Raw genomic sequence first — 18,037 nt, 5'->3', positions numbered from 1 at the left:
GCGTTAAGCAGGGTGCAGGGTACAACACAGACCAGGCCCGAGCACCAGGAACAGGTGTTAGAAATACTGCAGCATCCGCCATTTCCTTCCAATTTTGGGGTTTTGGACCCGCCACCGACTTGTCTGGACCTAAGTGGGGATCATGAGACACAGTTGCCATCAGGGCAAGCTGTGGTCATGTGCGGTTTGCAGTAAGGGGCCAGTGCGCAATTGGAAGAGGAGTTGGTGGATGACGAGGCCACCGACCCCACATGGACAGGGGTGATGTCTAGGGGCTAAAGCAGTGTAGATGTAGAGGGAAGCTAAATCAAGAAAAAACCTGGGTAGAAGCAAAGGCATAAACTGGGGTGATGTTTAGGGGCTAAAGCAGTGTAGATGTGGAGGGAAGCTAATTCAACAAAAAAAAAAACAGGGTAGAAGCAAAGGCATAAACTGGGGTGATGTTTAGGGGCTAAAGCAGTGTAGATGTGGAGGGAAGCTAATTCAACAAAAAAAAACAGGGTAGAAACAAAGGCATAAACTGGGGTGATGTTTAGGGGTGAAAGCAGTGTAGATGTGGAGGGAAGCTAAGCAGCAAAAACAGTGGGTAGAAGCAAAGGCATGCAAAACTCTACCCTGTTGGAAGACTTATTCCTAGGTCTGGAACACGTTAATGGCCCCCCTGGACAAATTACTGCCACTCAGGGGCCTAGTGTCACCAGGAGGGACAAGTATAGGCGCATGTTGTGGGAATACCTGGCCGACACCAGCTCTGTCCTCTCCGATCCCTCTGTGCTCTACAGCCTACACTTATTTTCTCATCTTTTTTTCTGCACTGCACATCTCTTGCCTGCTTCCTTTGGGATCTTACAAGTGGTGGTCCACTTCCAAAGATGGTAATTTCACTAGACAGTGTAACGGGAGTAGCTGAGGGATCGCTGTCTTAACCACTTTTTGGCACAAAATTAACTTCCAAAGCCAAATATGGTGCAAGTATATGATGCAAGGACACCTACACACCTATCTCTGACACATTGGGGAGTTCACCCTCATGCGCCCTTTTGGCCTGCACCATCATGCGCCTCTTCCCAGCCACTCCACATTTCCCAAGCTTTTCATTGCAGGCAGAAGTACAACACAACCCACCCCCATGCCCAAGCCTTTAACAGCCTCATCGATAAACTGCTGGCCCTGGAGATGTTGGTGTTTGTTTATGCTTCTGGAGAGCCAGGCCTTCCGTCAGCAGATGGCAGCTGGGGCACCTCCCTATGCTGGGCCTAGCCGTTACTACTTCTCTTGGTGTGCTGTCCCTGCCTTGCGCCTGCATGTGTCCCATAACATCAGTCGGGCCCAGAGCTCTGCGCTTTGCTGCAAGGTCCACTTGACCACCGACACATGGAAAAGCGCCTGTGGTCAGGGATGCTGCAGTGCTTATCTTTAATGACAGGCAGGGTGAATGTGGTGGAGTCTGTTCCCCGGGTGCAAACTGGGGTGGCCTATCTCCTCTCCCAGGCCAAAATTCATGGCAGGAGTAGACTGAAACCCTACGATGCTGCAACCTCCACCCCAGCTACTAGCGGAAAACACTGTAACACTGGCATGGGGAGATGTCAGCAGGCCGTGCTGAAACTGATCAGCTTGGGGGACAGACAGCACAGTGCCTCCGAGGTCAGGGATGCCATCCTGGCTGAGATGGCATTTTTTTTTCCCTGCTACACCTGGGGCCTGGCATTTTTGCGCCTGTGATAATGGCTGGAACCTGGTAGCAGATCTGGAGCTTGCCAGACTCAAACACGGTCCACGCAAGGCCCACGTTTTTCAACTTGTTGGTGCCATGTTTCTTTGAAACCTACACCATTGTGCCTGATATACAGGTCAAAGTGGGGCCATTTTCGTAAGTGAGAACTAGCCTCTGCTAGGCAGAAAACATTCAGAGCACACTCCTCTCATCTTCGCACCGTTGGCTGGCGGAGGAAGACGAGGGGGTTGGAGTGGCATCTGATGTCCCTGTCCCACACGAGGCTAGAGGGTGCACTTCAGTGCATCCCATTGCTTCACCACAAATGGTGTGAAGGGGAGTGGAAAATGGAGGAAATGGAGAGTGACCCTTACAGTTGGGGCCAGCAAAGGCATGCCAAGTAACACACTGGCACACATGGCTGACTTCATCTTGGGTTGCTTTTCAACACATATTTCACATCATGAAGAACAAATAATACTGGATTTTTACAAGCCTCGAACCCTGGTCTAGGTCTAATGTCTGTTCCTTTCTTATATTAGGGGAGAGGGAAAAAAATCACTTCAGTGATACGTTTAGCGTACATAGACTGACTATTAATGTGCATCCCACTTAGTGTTGTTAGGGTTACACACCGTCACAACCTGGCTAAAGCTTCTATAGCTGTTAATAAAGTCAACATAACTTTACGGTATCCAAAAAGACAGCTGGTACCGACAGAGAGCAAGACAAATGTCAACCAAAGCTGTGAGCTCTGAACACCCACAGTGACTTTGGCGTCATCATCATTATAAGGGAGCGGGTGGTAATAAATAACTTGGCAGTGCCTAAAACCCAAAAAGCTTATACAACTATATTTACATTAAGATACACAAATGACACGTTTCAGTAGCATGTCATGAGACAAGCTGATAAGCTCTTCCTTTGTGCAGTGCTATTTGAAAGTTAAACGCTGCCTTTATTTTAATTCTGGAGAAGGTGCAGACATTAGATTTAGAACATGTTGTCTTCATTGTCCAAATCCTCTATATAGGTAACGTGTTTTTCGGGCCGAGCTGTCTGGGAACGAGCTGGTGCAGCACTGACAACCTGGGTGAATATGGCAAGAGCCTGAGATGTAGGGTGAATGAATCCCCAAATTATTTGTGGAATTCCCAGTGAGACAATGGCACTATCTACCAGTAGCAAAAATTGTGGGTGCACGTAACCCCAATATATTCTTTGAATTCCCAGTGAGACAATGGCACTGTATAGCAGTAGCAAAAATTGTGGGTGCACGTAACCCCAATATATTCTTTGAATTCCCAGTGAGACAATGGCACTGTATAGCAGTAGCAAAAATTGTGGGTGCACGTAACCCCCATATATTCTTTGAATTCCCAGTCAGACAATGGCACTATATACCAGTAGCAAAAATTGTGGGTGCACGTAACCCCAATATATTCTTTGAATTCCCAGTGAGACAATGGCACTGTATAGCAGTAGCAAAAATTGTGGGTGCACGTAACCCCCATATATTCTTTGAATTCCCAGTCAGACAATGGCACTATATACCAGTAGCAAAAATTGTGGGTGCACATAACCCCAATATATTCTTTGAATTCCCAGTGAGACAATGGCACTATATACCAGTAGCAAAAATTGTGGGTGCACGTAACCCCAATATATTCTTTGAATTCCCAGTCAGACAATGGCACTATATACCAGTAGCAAAAATAGTGGGTGTATATAGCCCCAATTCTATTGCTAGGGGACTTGCAGGGTATTTCTGAGGTGAAGGTGGGGGGGCACACCGTTGGAACGGGGATTTGGGGTGTATATATGGGGTATACGGGAATACACTGTCAGTGTGTTCCATTCAGGATCCTGGGAAAGCTGGGTTGCAGCGATTGAGCCCGTCAGTGCCACGTTACACTGACAAGCTTCTCCCTGGAATTGAAGTTATATGTAAGCCCAATATATTCTTTGAATTCCCAGTGAGACAATGGCACTATATACAAGTAGCAAAAATTGTGGGTGCACGTAACCCCAATATATTCTTTGAATTCCCAGTGAGACAATGGCACTATCTACCAGTAGCACAAATTGTGGGTGCACGTAACCCCAATATATTCTTTGAATTCCCAGTGAGACAATGGCACTGTATAGCAGTAGCAAAAATTGTGGGTGCACGTAACCCCAATATATTCTTTGAATTCCCAGTGAGACAATGGCACTGTATACCAGTAGCAAAAATTGTGGGTGCACATAACCCCCATATATTCTTTGAATTCTCAGTGAGACAATGGCACTATATACCAGTAGCAAAAATTGTGGGTGCACGTAACCCCCATATATTCTTTGAATTCCCAGTGAGACAATGGCACTATATAGCAGTAGCAAAAATTGTGGGTGCACGTAACCCCCATATATTCTTTGAATTCCCAGTCAGAAACTGGCACTATATACCAGTAGCAAAAATTGTGGGTGCACGTAACCCCAATATATTCTTTGAATTACCAGTCAGAAACTGGCACTATATAGCAGTAGCAAAAATTGTGGGTGCACATAACCCCAATATATTCTTTGAATTCCCAGTGAGACAATGGCACTATCTACCAGTAGCAAAAATTGTGGGTGCACGTAACCCCAATATATTCTTTGAATTCCCAGTCAGACAATGGCACTATATACCAGTAGCAAAAATTGTGGGTGCACGTAACCCCAATATATTCTTTGAATTCCCAGTCAGACAATGGCACTATATACCAGTAGCAAAAATTGTGGGTGCACATAACCCCCATATATTCTTTGAATTCCCAGTGAGACAATGGCACTATCTACCAGTAGCAAAAATTGTGGGTGCACGTAACCCCAATATATTCTTTGAATTCCCAGTGAGACAATGGCACTGTATAGCAGTAGCAAAAATTGTGGGTGCACGTAACCCCCATATATTCTTTGAATTCCCAGTGAGACAATGGCACTATATACCAGTAGCAAAAATTGTGGGTGCACGTAACCCCAATATATTCTTTGAATTCCCAGTCAGACAATGGCACTATATACCAGTAGCAAAAATTGTGGGTGCACGTAACCCCAATATATTCTTTGAATTCCCAGTCAGACAATGGCACTATATACCAGTAGCAAAAATAGTGGGTGTATATAGCCCCAATTCTATTGCTAGGGGACTTGCAGGGTATTTCTGAGGTGAAGGTGGGGGGGCACACCGTTGGAACGGGGATTTGGGGTGTATATATGGGGTATACGGGAATACACTGTCAGTGTGTTCCATTCAGGATCCTGGGAAAGCTGGGTTGCGGCGATTGAGCCCGTCAGTGCCACGTTACACTGACAAGCTTCTCCCTGCAATTGAAGTTATATGTAAGCCCAATATATTCTTTGAATTCCCAGTGAGACAATGGCACTATATGGCAGTAGCAAAAATAGTGGGTGTATATAGCCCCAATTCTATTGCTAGGGGACTTGCAGGGTATTTCTGGGGTGAAGGTGGGGGGGCACACCGTTGGAACGGGTATCGGGGGTATATATCAGGTATACGGGAATACACTGTCAGTGTATTCCATTCAGGATCCGCGGAAAGCTGGGTTGCGGCGATTGAGCCCGTCAGTGCCACGTTAGACTGACAAGCTTCTCCCTGGAATTTAGCTCTTATAAGAGCTGTTGGTTGTCTTCTCCTTCCTATCCTAGCCTGTCCCTGCCTACCCAGAATCTAACCCCTAGCTAACTGGACGGAAACCTCCGTCCCCGGTGAATTGCAAGCTCAGAATGACGCGAAGCTGGGCGTCGCTGTTCTTTTAAATTAGAGGTCACATGTTTTCGGCAGCCAATGGGTTTTGCCTACTTTTTTCAACGTCACCGGTGTCGTAGTTCCTGTCCCACCTACCCTGCGCTGTTATTGGAGCAAAAAAGGCGCCAGGGAAGGTGGGAGGGGAATCGAGTAATGGCGCACTTTACCACGCGGTGTTCGATTCGATTCGAACATGCCGAACAGCCTAATATCTGATCGAACATGAGTTCGATAGAACACTGTTCGCTCATCTCTATTTATGTTACTATGTTACTTTGTTTAATTGATGACCTATCCTAAAGGTTAGGCTATAAATTTATTAGAAAACACCTTCAACACCCAACTTAATAGCCTCATCCATAAAGCACTAACACATGACTGCACTGTCTGTGCATAAAATTCAAGTCGGGTGTACTCTGAATGTCCCCATATATAGCAACTTCAAGGCAACTTTATCCACTATAATAAAAAGCTATCACATGTAAAAGTATAATTTTTTTTGCAGAGTTCCATCAAAGTAAAATAGAAATTCGAAAAAAAAGACTATTCTATTCAACCTATTTCTCTGTATTGTTGCTGCAGCAAAAATGGCATAAGACAAAAGTCAATTTATGAGCCATTTATAATTTAATGGTATTTAAAGTATTTCAAACTTAGACTTTCACATCTGCATTGGAATCTGTCCGGTGAAGTGTCCATCTAAAATCATGGATGAAATGTCCTGCATCTGGTGATGTGACTTCAAAAACAGACACCTGATGGATTCCATTATAGTCATTGGGATATGTTGTTGTCTTTAGACAGATACATCTGTATTGTTTAACCTGTTATTCTATTTGTACAATGAACCAGAAGCTAGGAATAAATAGCAACCCTTATCCTAATGTGTTTGTAACACTGTACATAGAACTCTGTGCTGTTTTTGTGTTATGAATAGAGATGAGCGAACACTGTTCGGATCAGCCGATCCGAACAGCACGCACCCATAGAAATGAATGGAAGCACCTGGTACGGCGACCGGCCACCGGCAAAGTGTACGTGCCAGGTGCTTCCATTCATTTCTATGGGTGTTCGCTCATCTCTAGTTATGAACTCTCCGTAAAATGAAACCACTTCTAATGTGGTCTTTGCTACTATCTGTAAATGCCCCTCTCAATTCAACATGGAATAAGCAACTAATGTTTTTTTAGAAAAGCAACATTATTCATGCAAAACATTGAAAATAAATAGACATAAGCCTAGCAAGCTGATGCTTATATAATGATCCTCATAGTATAAAACCATAAAATAACCACAGTGCACATCTGTCATAGTAGATAAGCTTACTATTTCATGAGAGGTTTACTCTTCTACATAATCAACAAGCCTAAACATCAATGAGCTCCTCTGTTCTAGATTTCCACCAATAAAGTCACCATATCTTATGTGTTTAAAATGTGGTTTTGGTTCCACATACAATATTGCTCAATGTTGTGCAATATATCTTCCACAGCCAAAGCACATTAAAAATTCACAGTTTTAGGCACACTAATAATAAAATCATGTCTTTATTTGATTCAAAGGATAAAACTTTCTGTAGTCATATAATTAAGTTATATTGGAGTAATTCACCAGACTAAAGTAATAAAAGCTCTGATTTATGAAACTTGGGGTAAAAAAATAAAAAGTGACTGACTTTAAACATTAAGCAGTACTGAATATATGATGTCTGTTTATTCCCATGGGATATAAATCTGACAGTCTACACTACACAGTTTCTATGCTCAGAAATAAACAGCTATGTTGCAATAGAAAATTATGTAAATAAGCAGCTTAAAATAAAACTATGTTCTATATAACTTTTCATATTTATTCACAAATCCCGATCTTACCCTCATTAATTTTTGCCACAATTTCTACAGTAATTATCCAGCATATATCATTGTGTTATTTGTAGTGTCACATTATCACATCAGACACATCACATCATGTTCATTTTAATGGTTTAGAGGAGATACATAATAGTATAAAAGTGCAGAAATATCTGTAGAAGGAACAAATAAATCATACAGAAAAAAGTTTACTCAAAGGGGCTCTATCAGTGGGAAAAGTCATTTTTAACCAAGCACATACTTGTATAGCCTTTAGAAATGATATTCCACACATACCTTTTGTATGTAAATCGCCTCAGTAGCTTTTGAACGAGCCCATTTTTATTCATTTGCTAATTAGCCTCCAGCGAGCACAGGAAGTTCTCAGTGAGTGAGCATTTCCCTATCAGGAAATAGGGACTATTCTCATGACCATTATTTTGATGGTCCATTGTCACAGACCTTGAGAAGGTGAATACTAAGTAAGAACATCTGACATATATGAAATGGAGAATCATTTATCTAGATTATTACCTTTCCTATCTAGTGCTAAGTATTATTTGATTCAGTCTTATATTAGAGCTATACAGCTTCATTTGGCCTCAGTTCAGGCAAGTGCTCAGTAAAAACTGTGTACAGTGATTCCTATCACGCATTTCTCTAAGAAAAACATGCAGCAAGCGATATAAATACTTTTAGCCATCTTGAGCAACATGCTCAAGCAACGTTACTGAACAAATTCTAAATACAGCTTTACGTGAAAATCATTTGTTATTTTAATCACATAAAAATGAATCTTATAATTTGGCTGAAATTTTCAATAACCCATGTACCACACAAAAAAATCTCCTTATTTTGCCCCCACACAGTACAACATCCCCTTTACTCGCCCCTATACTATATTTTCTCCCTTTAATGGTCCCCAACAAATAATATGGCTCCTTTCGTTGGCTGCACACAGTATATGGCAGTCTTTTTGTTGGCAACCAGACAGTATATGATTCCTTTTTTTGTGGACCCCTCACAGTACATGAGGCCCTTTTTTGTCCCCCTATGTAGTATATGGTCCCTTTTTTACAGTCCCTTTACAGTATATGCCTTACAGTATATTACCTCTTTTCTATTTGGAGGACACACAATGTATGACCCCCTTTTTGTAGTCCCACATAGTAAAAGACCCTTTTTTTGAACCTACACAGTATATGCCTCATTTTTGTGGCACCACACAATAAGTGATTCCATTTTTCTGTGGCCCCACAAAGTGCCTACACAGGCAATTAAAACAAAAATGACACCCCCTAATTTATGTCAGGAGAAGCCGTCTGGGGCCATTGCCTTAGGTTGCTTCAGGGCGGATGAGCCTCTAACTACATCAGATCAAATTAATCGCCTCCTTTACTTATTTATACCCCCAGGGTCAAATTGCTTGGCAGGCCCCAGAACTTTAGTTTATCAGATAATTCTCTGGATAAATCTAAAATGTAAACTGTTGTATGATATGGGAAACATAAAGGAGTATGTGCTGTTGTTGCTAGTATCTGCAATGGTCTATTAGTCACATTCTCAAAATCAACCAGATTCATCAAAGTATAATGTATAGTACAATAAAACGGTATACAGAAGCCAGAATGCGACACAAGGTGGTACAATTAATAAGGTCTAACTTGTCAAAGATGAGGTCAGCAAATCCCATTGAGGTGTACCAGTCCACTGGTAGATAGAAATTATATAGCAAGGTATTAGGTATACTGAACAGTACTATAACTTGTTACTAGTGACTATCAGATGCATTTTCAAATGAAACATCACCTTCTTTGGTTGGCTGAACAGCAGCGAGCACTGGCATACTTAGAAAGCTTTAGTTGACTGTGATAATATTGCTCATTTTTGTTTTCCCTAATTTGGGTGATTTCTCATTGGAGGACTATTCTACCAAAAGCAGAGGTGTAGCTAAAGGTTCAGCACATGGGGAAAGGGAACTTGTCCAAGTGGGCCCCCCACTTGGACATGTTCTTATATTGATACTATCAGTATACGGTGAGCACATAGTAGGTTATATCGGCTCTGTGGACAATTTATGTGAATACAATGCAGTAACATTTAGTGACTTACTAATGATGTCTCTGACTAATCATTCACATTCCCCGTGTCTTTTATCTGGATGGCCATGACCACTTCATTTAGTCAGTGTAAAGTTTGCAGCACAGACATCTTTGTCTCTTTATTTTCCAGGCACCTGACCCACATTGTCCTCACCTGTATGCCTATTCTGCTGCTTCCCCACTTATAAATTATATAATGTAACCCCCCATAATGAATAATACCCCCAAGTACATCTTTAAATGAATAGCTTACCCTCATAAATAGTGTTCCTTATTAATAATGCCCCAACTGTTTTCCAATTAAAAGGTTAAAAAAAATGTAAAAAATTGGTGGGGTCCATTACCTGGGACCCCCAGAATCAGCTGTTTGAGTGAACCGTGGTACCTGTGTAAGCGCCGTGACCCCTTCTCTGTTTACACAGTGTCATTCATTTCATAGTGGCCATGTAATGTAACTACAGCCTTGTCCTATACACGTCTATGTGACAAGGCTGGAATTACATCACACAGTCACAATAGACAGACAACGTGTTATGTAAACTGACGCCATGGCCCCTTCATTCAACTGATCAGAGGGGAATCACTTATCTCTTATAGATTATCTTCTCTGAAGATAGATCATCAATAAAAATGGCTGAAAAATCTTTAAGGGTAAGGCCCTATGTGATGTAACGTCCTGCAGCTAAAAAGAGATGCAGGAAAAAACGTGGCAGCACCACATTGTGGTTCATCCAGCAGTGCTTTACAAAGAGAGTTTGCAGAGGAAACTACTGGCAGTTCTGTAGGTATAATTGTTTTGGAAATCGCAGTGTATCCGCTGTGCATGTTTTATTGTAAACTGGAGTTGGGGCTTCACACGGTGAAAACACCACAGGAAAAAACCACGGCATTCTAGCAAATCCCATCTACACATTGTTGAGAATATGTGCAGAGGATGCATTGCGGTTTCCAAAAAACATTGCAGTTTTGGAAAATGCAGTATGTCAAGTCAGTTATACCTATGGAAATGCTTGTGGTCTCCTTATAAGTATAATGAAAACAGAAAGTCATCAATTATACCTATGGAAACGCTTGTGGTCTCCTTATAAATATAATGAAAACAGAAAGTCCACAAAGGAAACCTCTGCAGACCTTCTGTGAAAAATGCTGCAGGTAAAACCACAATGTTACTGCCGCATTTTTTCCTTCAGCACTTTTATGCTGCGGCCCGCTGTCTAGGGCTTTAGTCTTCATAAAGCCCAAGAGCCACTTTAATTAAATTAATTGCCCCCTGATATTATGCCCCTGATTCCCCCTTACATAAATACTTTGCCCCTAATGACCCTAATGACTATCCCCTTATGTTCATACTGCCTCCTAATATAAATGGTACCACCTAATGGCCCTTGTATTCATAATGCCCCTAATATACCTTACATAAATGACCCCCCTTATGTTCATAATGCCCCTTGTATAAATGACCACCCATTGTCATTATGCCCCCTAATGAATCCTCCTTCATAGTTATAATTCTCCCTCTTAACCACCCCTTCTGTGTCCCAAGACAAGAGACACCATTTTATGACGTCATGCCGCCTGCCTGTGCCGAGAAGCAGACATCTGTCTGTGGTCTTGGTGTCTTGTAAACCGCAGGCCTGTATTGGTTTGCGATTTACAAGACTGTTAAGTTGCAGGATACATTTTAACTAGTTAGAAGTAAAGGATGTATTAATAGTGGCCCCGGGTTGGGCCTCATTGCCCCCTCTTCACCCCTCCCCCGCTAGTTACGCCTCTGACCAAGAGTCTACTAGTCAAATGCAACAATCTTCTAGTAAACGTTGTTGACATACTTATCAAAATTATATATATATATATATATATATATATATATATATATATATATATTGATAACACCACTTTTTTTCTTTTTAAACTTCATTCATAATTTAGGATGCAAGAGCCTTCTCTACCGTTTTCCTGATTGCAGGGGTTTATGCCCACAGCAATCTGACACTTATCCCCACCCTATGAATAGGGTATAAGTATCTTTAGTGACAGAACTTCATTAAATTGACTACACAAATTAGATTTTTTGTTGGCCAAACCTGACAGTTTTGATGGATCCAGTTGACCATCAACAGTAAATGTCAGGTGAAGAGAAGCATTGACAGTTATACTCCAACAAGGCCGATACTTGTGTCTTCATTGGTAATCAACAACCAGAAAATAACGTATGTGGGTTTTTTTTCCCTTCACCTCATTTAGACGACATGCACACTTGCTGAAATAAACATGTATTTATATATCAGACGAAGTTTTGGGATAGATAGTTGTCTGGAAGTCGGTTATTGGCCAACAACCATCTGAAAAGTTTGCCCTGCCTTACTGTGTTGATTAGAGGGCAAGTATAGGAAGTGGTTAAAAATAGAGATGAGCGAACAGTGTTCTATCGAACACATGTTCGATCGGATATCAGGGTGTTCGCCATGTTCGAATCGAATCGAACACCACGTGGTAAAGTGCGCCAAAATTCGATTCCCCTCCCACCTTCCCTGGCGCCTTTTTTGCACCAATAACAGCGCAGGGGAGGTGGGACAGGAACTACGACACCGGGGGCATTGAAAAAAATTGGAAAAAGTCATTGGCTGCCGAAATCAGGTGACCTCCATTTTAGACGAATAGTGGATTTCAAATCCGGGTCATATGAGAATGTGAACTTTGTGACTATGAGACAGGGATAGCTGTACAGGCAGGGATAGCTAGGGATAACCTTTATTTAGGGGGGAATGTTATTAAAAATAACTTTTTGGGGCTCTATCGGGTGTGTAATTGTGATTTTTGTGAGATAAACTTTTTCCCATAGGGATGCATTGGCCAGCGCTGATTGGCCGAATTCCGTACTCTGGCCAATCAGCGCTGGCCAATGCATTCTATTAGCTTGATGAAGCAGAGTGTGCACAAGGGTTCAAGCGCACCCTCGGCTCTGATGTAGCAGAGCCGAGGCTGCACAAGGGTTCAAGCGCACCCTCGGCTCTGATGTAGGAGAGCCGAGGGTGCACTTGAACCCTTGTGCACCCTCAGCTCTGCTACATCAGAGCCGAGGGTGCGCTTGAACCCTTGTGCACACTCTGCTTCATCAAGCTAATAGAATGCATTGGCCAGCGCTGATTGGCCAATGTATTCTATTAGCCTGATGAAGTAGAGCTGAATGTGTGTGCTAAGCACACACATTCAGCTCTACTTCATCGGGCTAATAGAATGCATTGGCCAATCAGCGCTGGCCAATGCATTCTATTAGCGTGAACTGAGTTTGCACAGGGGTTCTAGTGCACCCTCGGCTCTGCTACATCAGATTGCTACATCTGATGTAGCAGTGCCGAGTGTGCATCAGATGTGTAGTTGAGCAAAACTGACTCAGCACTGCTAAGTCTGCATTCGCATAGGAATGCATTGGCCAGCCTTCGGCCAATCAGCGCTGGCTCTGCCGGAGGAGGCGGAGTCTAAGGTCGGACCTGAATGGAGACTGGTGTGGAGCAATCTTAGACTCCGCCTCCTCCAGCAGAGCCAGCGCTGATTGGCCGAATTCCGTACTCTGGCCAATCAGCACTGGCTAATGCATTGTATTGGCGTGATGAAGCAGTGCTGAATGTGTGTGCTTAGCACACACATTCAGCTCTACTTCATCGGGCTAATAGAATGCATTGGCCAATCAGCGCTGGCCAATGCATTCTATTAGCGTGAACTGAGTTTGCACAGGGGTTCTAGTGCACCCTCGGCTCTGCTACATCAGATTGCTACATCTGATGTAGCAGTGCCGAGTGTGCATCAGATGTGTAGTTGAGCAAAACTGACTCAGCACTGCTAAGTCTGCATTCGCATAGGAATGCATTGGCCAGCCTTCGGCCAATCAGCGCTGGCTCTGCCGGAGGAGGCGGAGTCTAAGGTCGGACCTGAATGGAGACTGGTGTGGAGCGATCTTAGACTCCGCCTCCTCCAGCAGAGCCAGCGCTGATTGGTCGAGTTCCGTACTCTGGCCAATCAGCACTGGCCAATGCATTTCTATGGGGAAAAGTAAGCTTGCGAAAATCGCAAACTGACAGGGATTTCCATGAAATAAAGTGACTTTTATGCCCCCAGACATGCTTCCCCTGCTGTCCCAGTGTCATTCCAGGGTGTTGGTATCATTTCCTGGGGTGTCATAGTGGACTTGGTGACCCTCCAGACACGAATTTGGGTTTCCCCCTTAACGAGTTTATGTTCCCCATAGACTATAATGGGGTTCGAAACCCATTCGAACACTCGAACAGTGAGCGGCTGTTCGAATCGAATTTCGAACCTCGAACATTTTAGTGTTCGCTCATCTCTAGTTAAAAATAATAAAAGACACTATACTTACCTGGCCTCCTGGTCACCGCTTCGAACACTGCCCTTATGTTCTAAGGGCCGGGATGTATTTGCAAGGCTACAGAAGGTAGGTGTCATAGAGACTGATGCAAACAGTCACTGGTTTAAACAATATATTGTAAGTCAAGATACTTCTGTGGTCTAGGGGCAACACGGTGGCTCAGTGGTTAGCACTGCAGCCTTGCAGCACTGGAGTCCTGGGTTCAAATCCTGCCAGGAACAACATTTGCAAGGAGTTTGTATGTTCTCCCCGTGTTTGCGTGGGTTTCCTCTCCTTCTACAAAAAAGACATACTGATAGGGAAAAAAATGTACATCATGATCCCTATATGGGGCTCACAATCTACATAAAGAAAAAAAGATACTTCTGAGGTCTGTGACTGGTTGCAACAGTGTATTGTCTATTCAGTTACCTCCTTATACCACATACTTACATAAACACCGACATTCTTACTTAACAGTACCATGGGGAAAAGCTGCACAGCCTTTTTACAATAACTATATATTAATTCTATAACTATATTTCTTACTTGCATTTGTAGTTTTCTGGAGTAAAATTATGTTGATGTGGAGACTGGGAATCCCACCGCTGACAGACAATGCCATTGTATGTTGTTCTCACTGTTCCTCGATAGCCTTCTCCTTGACTCTTTACACAATCTGTTGTGATATTAGTAGGGTCGATGATACTGTGTGCTGAAATTGTACAACATTAGTAATGGGTTCAGTCACGTGTATATTGCATATAGCAGATTGTGTATTTACTGAACACTTATTTTCTGATTCTGTAATGAAATAGGAAAGCATAATACATTAAGATAATCTGTCATCTTTGACCTCCGAGGTGACAAAATCTTGACTGAAGCGGTCTCTTTCCTAGGTCACAGATAAGACCTCATATCTGTAGTACAAATAAAAATGAAACCACTATACCATTTAAACTAATGGGCAGCTGTTCCCATGTCTAGGACTTAAACATCTGCTATACAAGCTCACATTGTAATCCGTTATATTTACTGATGTATTACGATATTTGTTTTGGCAATCTTATTCCAAGGGATGCCAGATCATCTTTACAGTGTGTTCATTTACTGGATATCATGTCAAGTGCCATTCTTTAAACAATATAGTCCAATAAATGTCTTATTATAGAACATTCAAGATTTTGACCAGGAGATACGCCAACATCTTCAAGCAATTAATTTGACGTTGTTGACTACGTGTAGATTCTAAAAGTAAATTTCTATTGTGTCTATGAAGACGTTATTAGAAGTGGTCAAGTTTATCGTCTCTTTGACAAGGTATTTCTAGTTGTAAATCCTATAAATATAACTATTTATGTATTTCTATATAACTATGGTATAGTATTTGACTAGTGGGGCCAGAATGACCATAAGGAAAAACATACATATTACACAAGTTTTATTAAAATCAATGTACTGCCTGTGCTAGTTCCTGCAGAGTGACTGGTACACTTTGTAATATGCAGCAGTTGCTCACACATTGACTTATTTGATGAAACAAATGACAGAAAGTCATGTAGACTATATATCAAAGCATATGTTCATATAATCCCAGTCATGATATATGAATGATTACACCATTTACATTATTTATGTTAAGAGACCGATGTTTGAGTATAAGATTCTCCTGTTATTTTACAATATTACATAATAAAATTCTGCGACCATAATTCTGTGTCGACACGGGGCTAGTGATGGCATATTTTGGTCGTGATTTTGACGCGGGAAGCCGCGTCAGAATAGGACCAAAATACGCCTGCCATGCTTCCCACTCCGGAGTAGGACCAAATGAATGGGCCTAGCCCGGAGGGTGCTGTCGTGAGGTGGACGCTGGGGCTTAATCAGTCGCAGAATCTGCCTGAAGAAAGGGCAGCTCACTTCTTTTTTCCAAGAGGGGGAACATACCACTCACGGAAAAAAGGAAGCTAGCGGTCTACATAGACCTTTATTGTGAGGGGGCAGTTTCTGAGGTGGATTCAGCATCAAAATCCGCCCCCTCTTTCCCCGTGTGAACGAGCCCTTAGAGAGCAGGTTCCTGCCTTGTTGATATATCTCATGAGGATGTTTGTGATCTATTGTAAAAATGAAGAAACATCTTGATTTCCAAGATCTTGTGATCTATTGTAAAAATGAAGAAACATCTTGATTTCCAAAAGGACCATGGCCTACAATAAAAATAAATTATAGGGACAGAGCTTTTTTGGCAGTTTTTCACCCTATGCTTTGTAAAAGACCAGGACCATTGTAAATTTCTGACCAAAATTTTTTGTAAACTGTACAGTCATGGATCATAGAATGCAAATCTTTGGAGCATAGGAATATACACAAAGTCTATATTTATTGTTCAAACAGTATATTTAATATTCAGTAGTAAAGTTATGTGTTAGATCTCTAGTCAAGGCTGCAAAGTAATATTGAAACTGATGTTTGCAATTGAATGTGTTTAGAGTTCAAGATTTACAGGTAACGTTAAACTCAGCGTAGTTCAATATATTGGCAGTCTGGTATGCTAATAAAGATAAAGTAAGCCACACAGTAGGATATATTTGGTTACTACTCACCACAGGGTTTAATTGCACAGAACTCCCATGGAGTGTCAGGGTCAAGCGTGTAACACCATGGTCTCGCCTTGCCATCAGGGTTGCGGCAGTAATTATCATTCAGACCCTTGTTAGGATATCTGGAAAGGCAGTTTTAGAAAAAAAGGAACACTTATGTGTCATCCAAGCAGACTGACAGAGCCAGATCACCTTTCATTCGTAAAGCACCCAATTAGGTGTGGGTTTCATAAACACAGCATGGCATTTCAACTCATTAGGGAAGCTGATGATAACAGGAGGAAAGCCCATCCTTTCAACTGGTAATGAGATTTGTGATGTTCTGCTTGTTACTTGGGCTTTAGGAGGATTAAGGTCATTATTTCTTTTAAATCATTCCTTTTATTATCTTTCTTCTTGTTAAAATCATACCAATCATGCATTAAAATATTGGAATCAAAGGTCAATGTCATATGGAGCAACACTTTAAAAATCACAATGGTTTTCCCGTTAAAACTGTAACATATTAAACATCCACTATTTAAAAATAAAGAACAGATGGATTACAGTAGATCTTTGGTTAGAAGACTGTTCTTTAATAGAGATGAGCGAGTAGTGTTCGATCGAGTAGGTGTTCGATCGAATACTATGGTATTCGAAATACTCGTACTCGATCGAACACTACTAGCTGTTCGAAGTTGAAGGTTCGATGCAGAACCAGCGTTGATTGGCAGAATGCTATACATTCTGCCAATCAACGCTGGTTCTTCTCTTACCTTTAGAAGTCTTCTCCGTGCAGCGTTCCTGCGGCGTCTTCCGGCTGGAATTCACTCTGCCTAGGCATCTGGCCTAGGCAGAGCCGACTGCGCATGCGCGGGCATGCCCTCCCATGCGCAGTCGGCTCTGCCTAGGCCCCGATGCCTAGGCAGAGTGAATTCCACCCGGAAAACTCTGCGGGGGTGCTGCGCCGGGAGAAGACTTCAAGGGGAATCCAGCCCGACCATCACTCGTGGACTTGGTAAGTATAATTTTATCGAATTTTGCGTACCCCTGAAACGAGCATTTCCCCCCATAGACTATAATGGGGTTCGAAATCCGTTCGAACAGCCGAACAGTGTGTGGCTGTTCGAATCAGATTTCGAACCTCGGACATTTTAGTATTCGCTCATCTCTATTCTTTAACAAATGCACAGTAATACAAGGACTACTTGCGGAAGGGGGGGGGGGTTTAAAGCGATTCTCTACTTTGGACTATTCTACTTCTCTAGTTTACAGAAAACCAGGTGATAAGTGTTCAATTTCCCTACAGTGCTATCATAGAGAAATGTTGTTGAAAACGGGACAGGTTGTCTTTGTTACCACTCTCTCCTGTGGCTAAGAGATGCAGAGTATCTGCATAAGACCCCCTATTGTTAATCTAATAGGGTTGGATAGATAGGAAATAAACGATAGATAGATAGATAGACTATGTGATCAAATGTTTCCAGACACCTGGCTGAAAATGACTTACAAGTTTGTGGCACCCTCCATCGGTAATGGAGGGGGCTTGCACCCCTTGTTGTTTTGCGTGGCACTATCACAGCACAGGCTTACATTGATGTTTTAAACACCTTCTTCCCTCCCACTGTTGAAG

General features: G+C 42.3%; 1 protein-coding gene across 1 annotated transcript in view; it reads right to left on the bottom strand.

Moving 5' to 3' along the window:
* HGF (hepatocyte growth factor) overlaps nucleotides 1–18,037 on the bottom strand; it is a 144,102-nt gene that overhangs the window by 57,421 nt on the left and 68,644 nt on the right. Inside the window, exons 7-8 of the mRNA XM_075274052.1 lie at nucleotides 16,429–16,547; nucleotides 14,375–14,540 (exon numbers count right to left, since the gene is read on the bottom strand). Of these exons, the coding sequence (XP_075130153.1) occupies nucleotides 14,375–14,540; nucleotides 16,429–16,547 (285 nt within the window). The remainder of the gene's footprint in view (nucleotides 1–14,374; nucleotides 14,541–16,428; nucleotides 16,548–18,037) is intronic.

This window comes from Leptodactylus fuscus, chromosome 5 (assembly GCF_031893055.1).
Source record: "Leptodactylus fuscus isolate aLepFus1 chromosome 5, aLepFus1.hap2, whole genome shotgun sequence".
Classification (NCBI taxonomy): Eukaryota; Metazoa; Chordata; class Amphibia; order Anura; family Leptodactylidae; genus Leptodactylus; species Leptodactylus fuscus.
The sequence above is the reverse complement of the archived record's forward strand: the minus strand, read 5'-3'. Positions and strand labels throughout refer to the sequence as shown.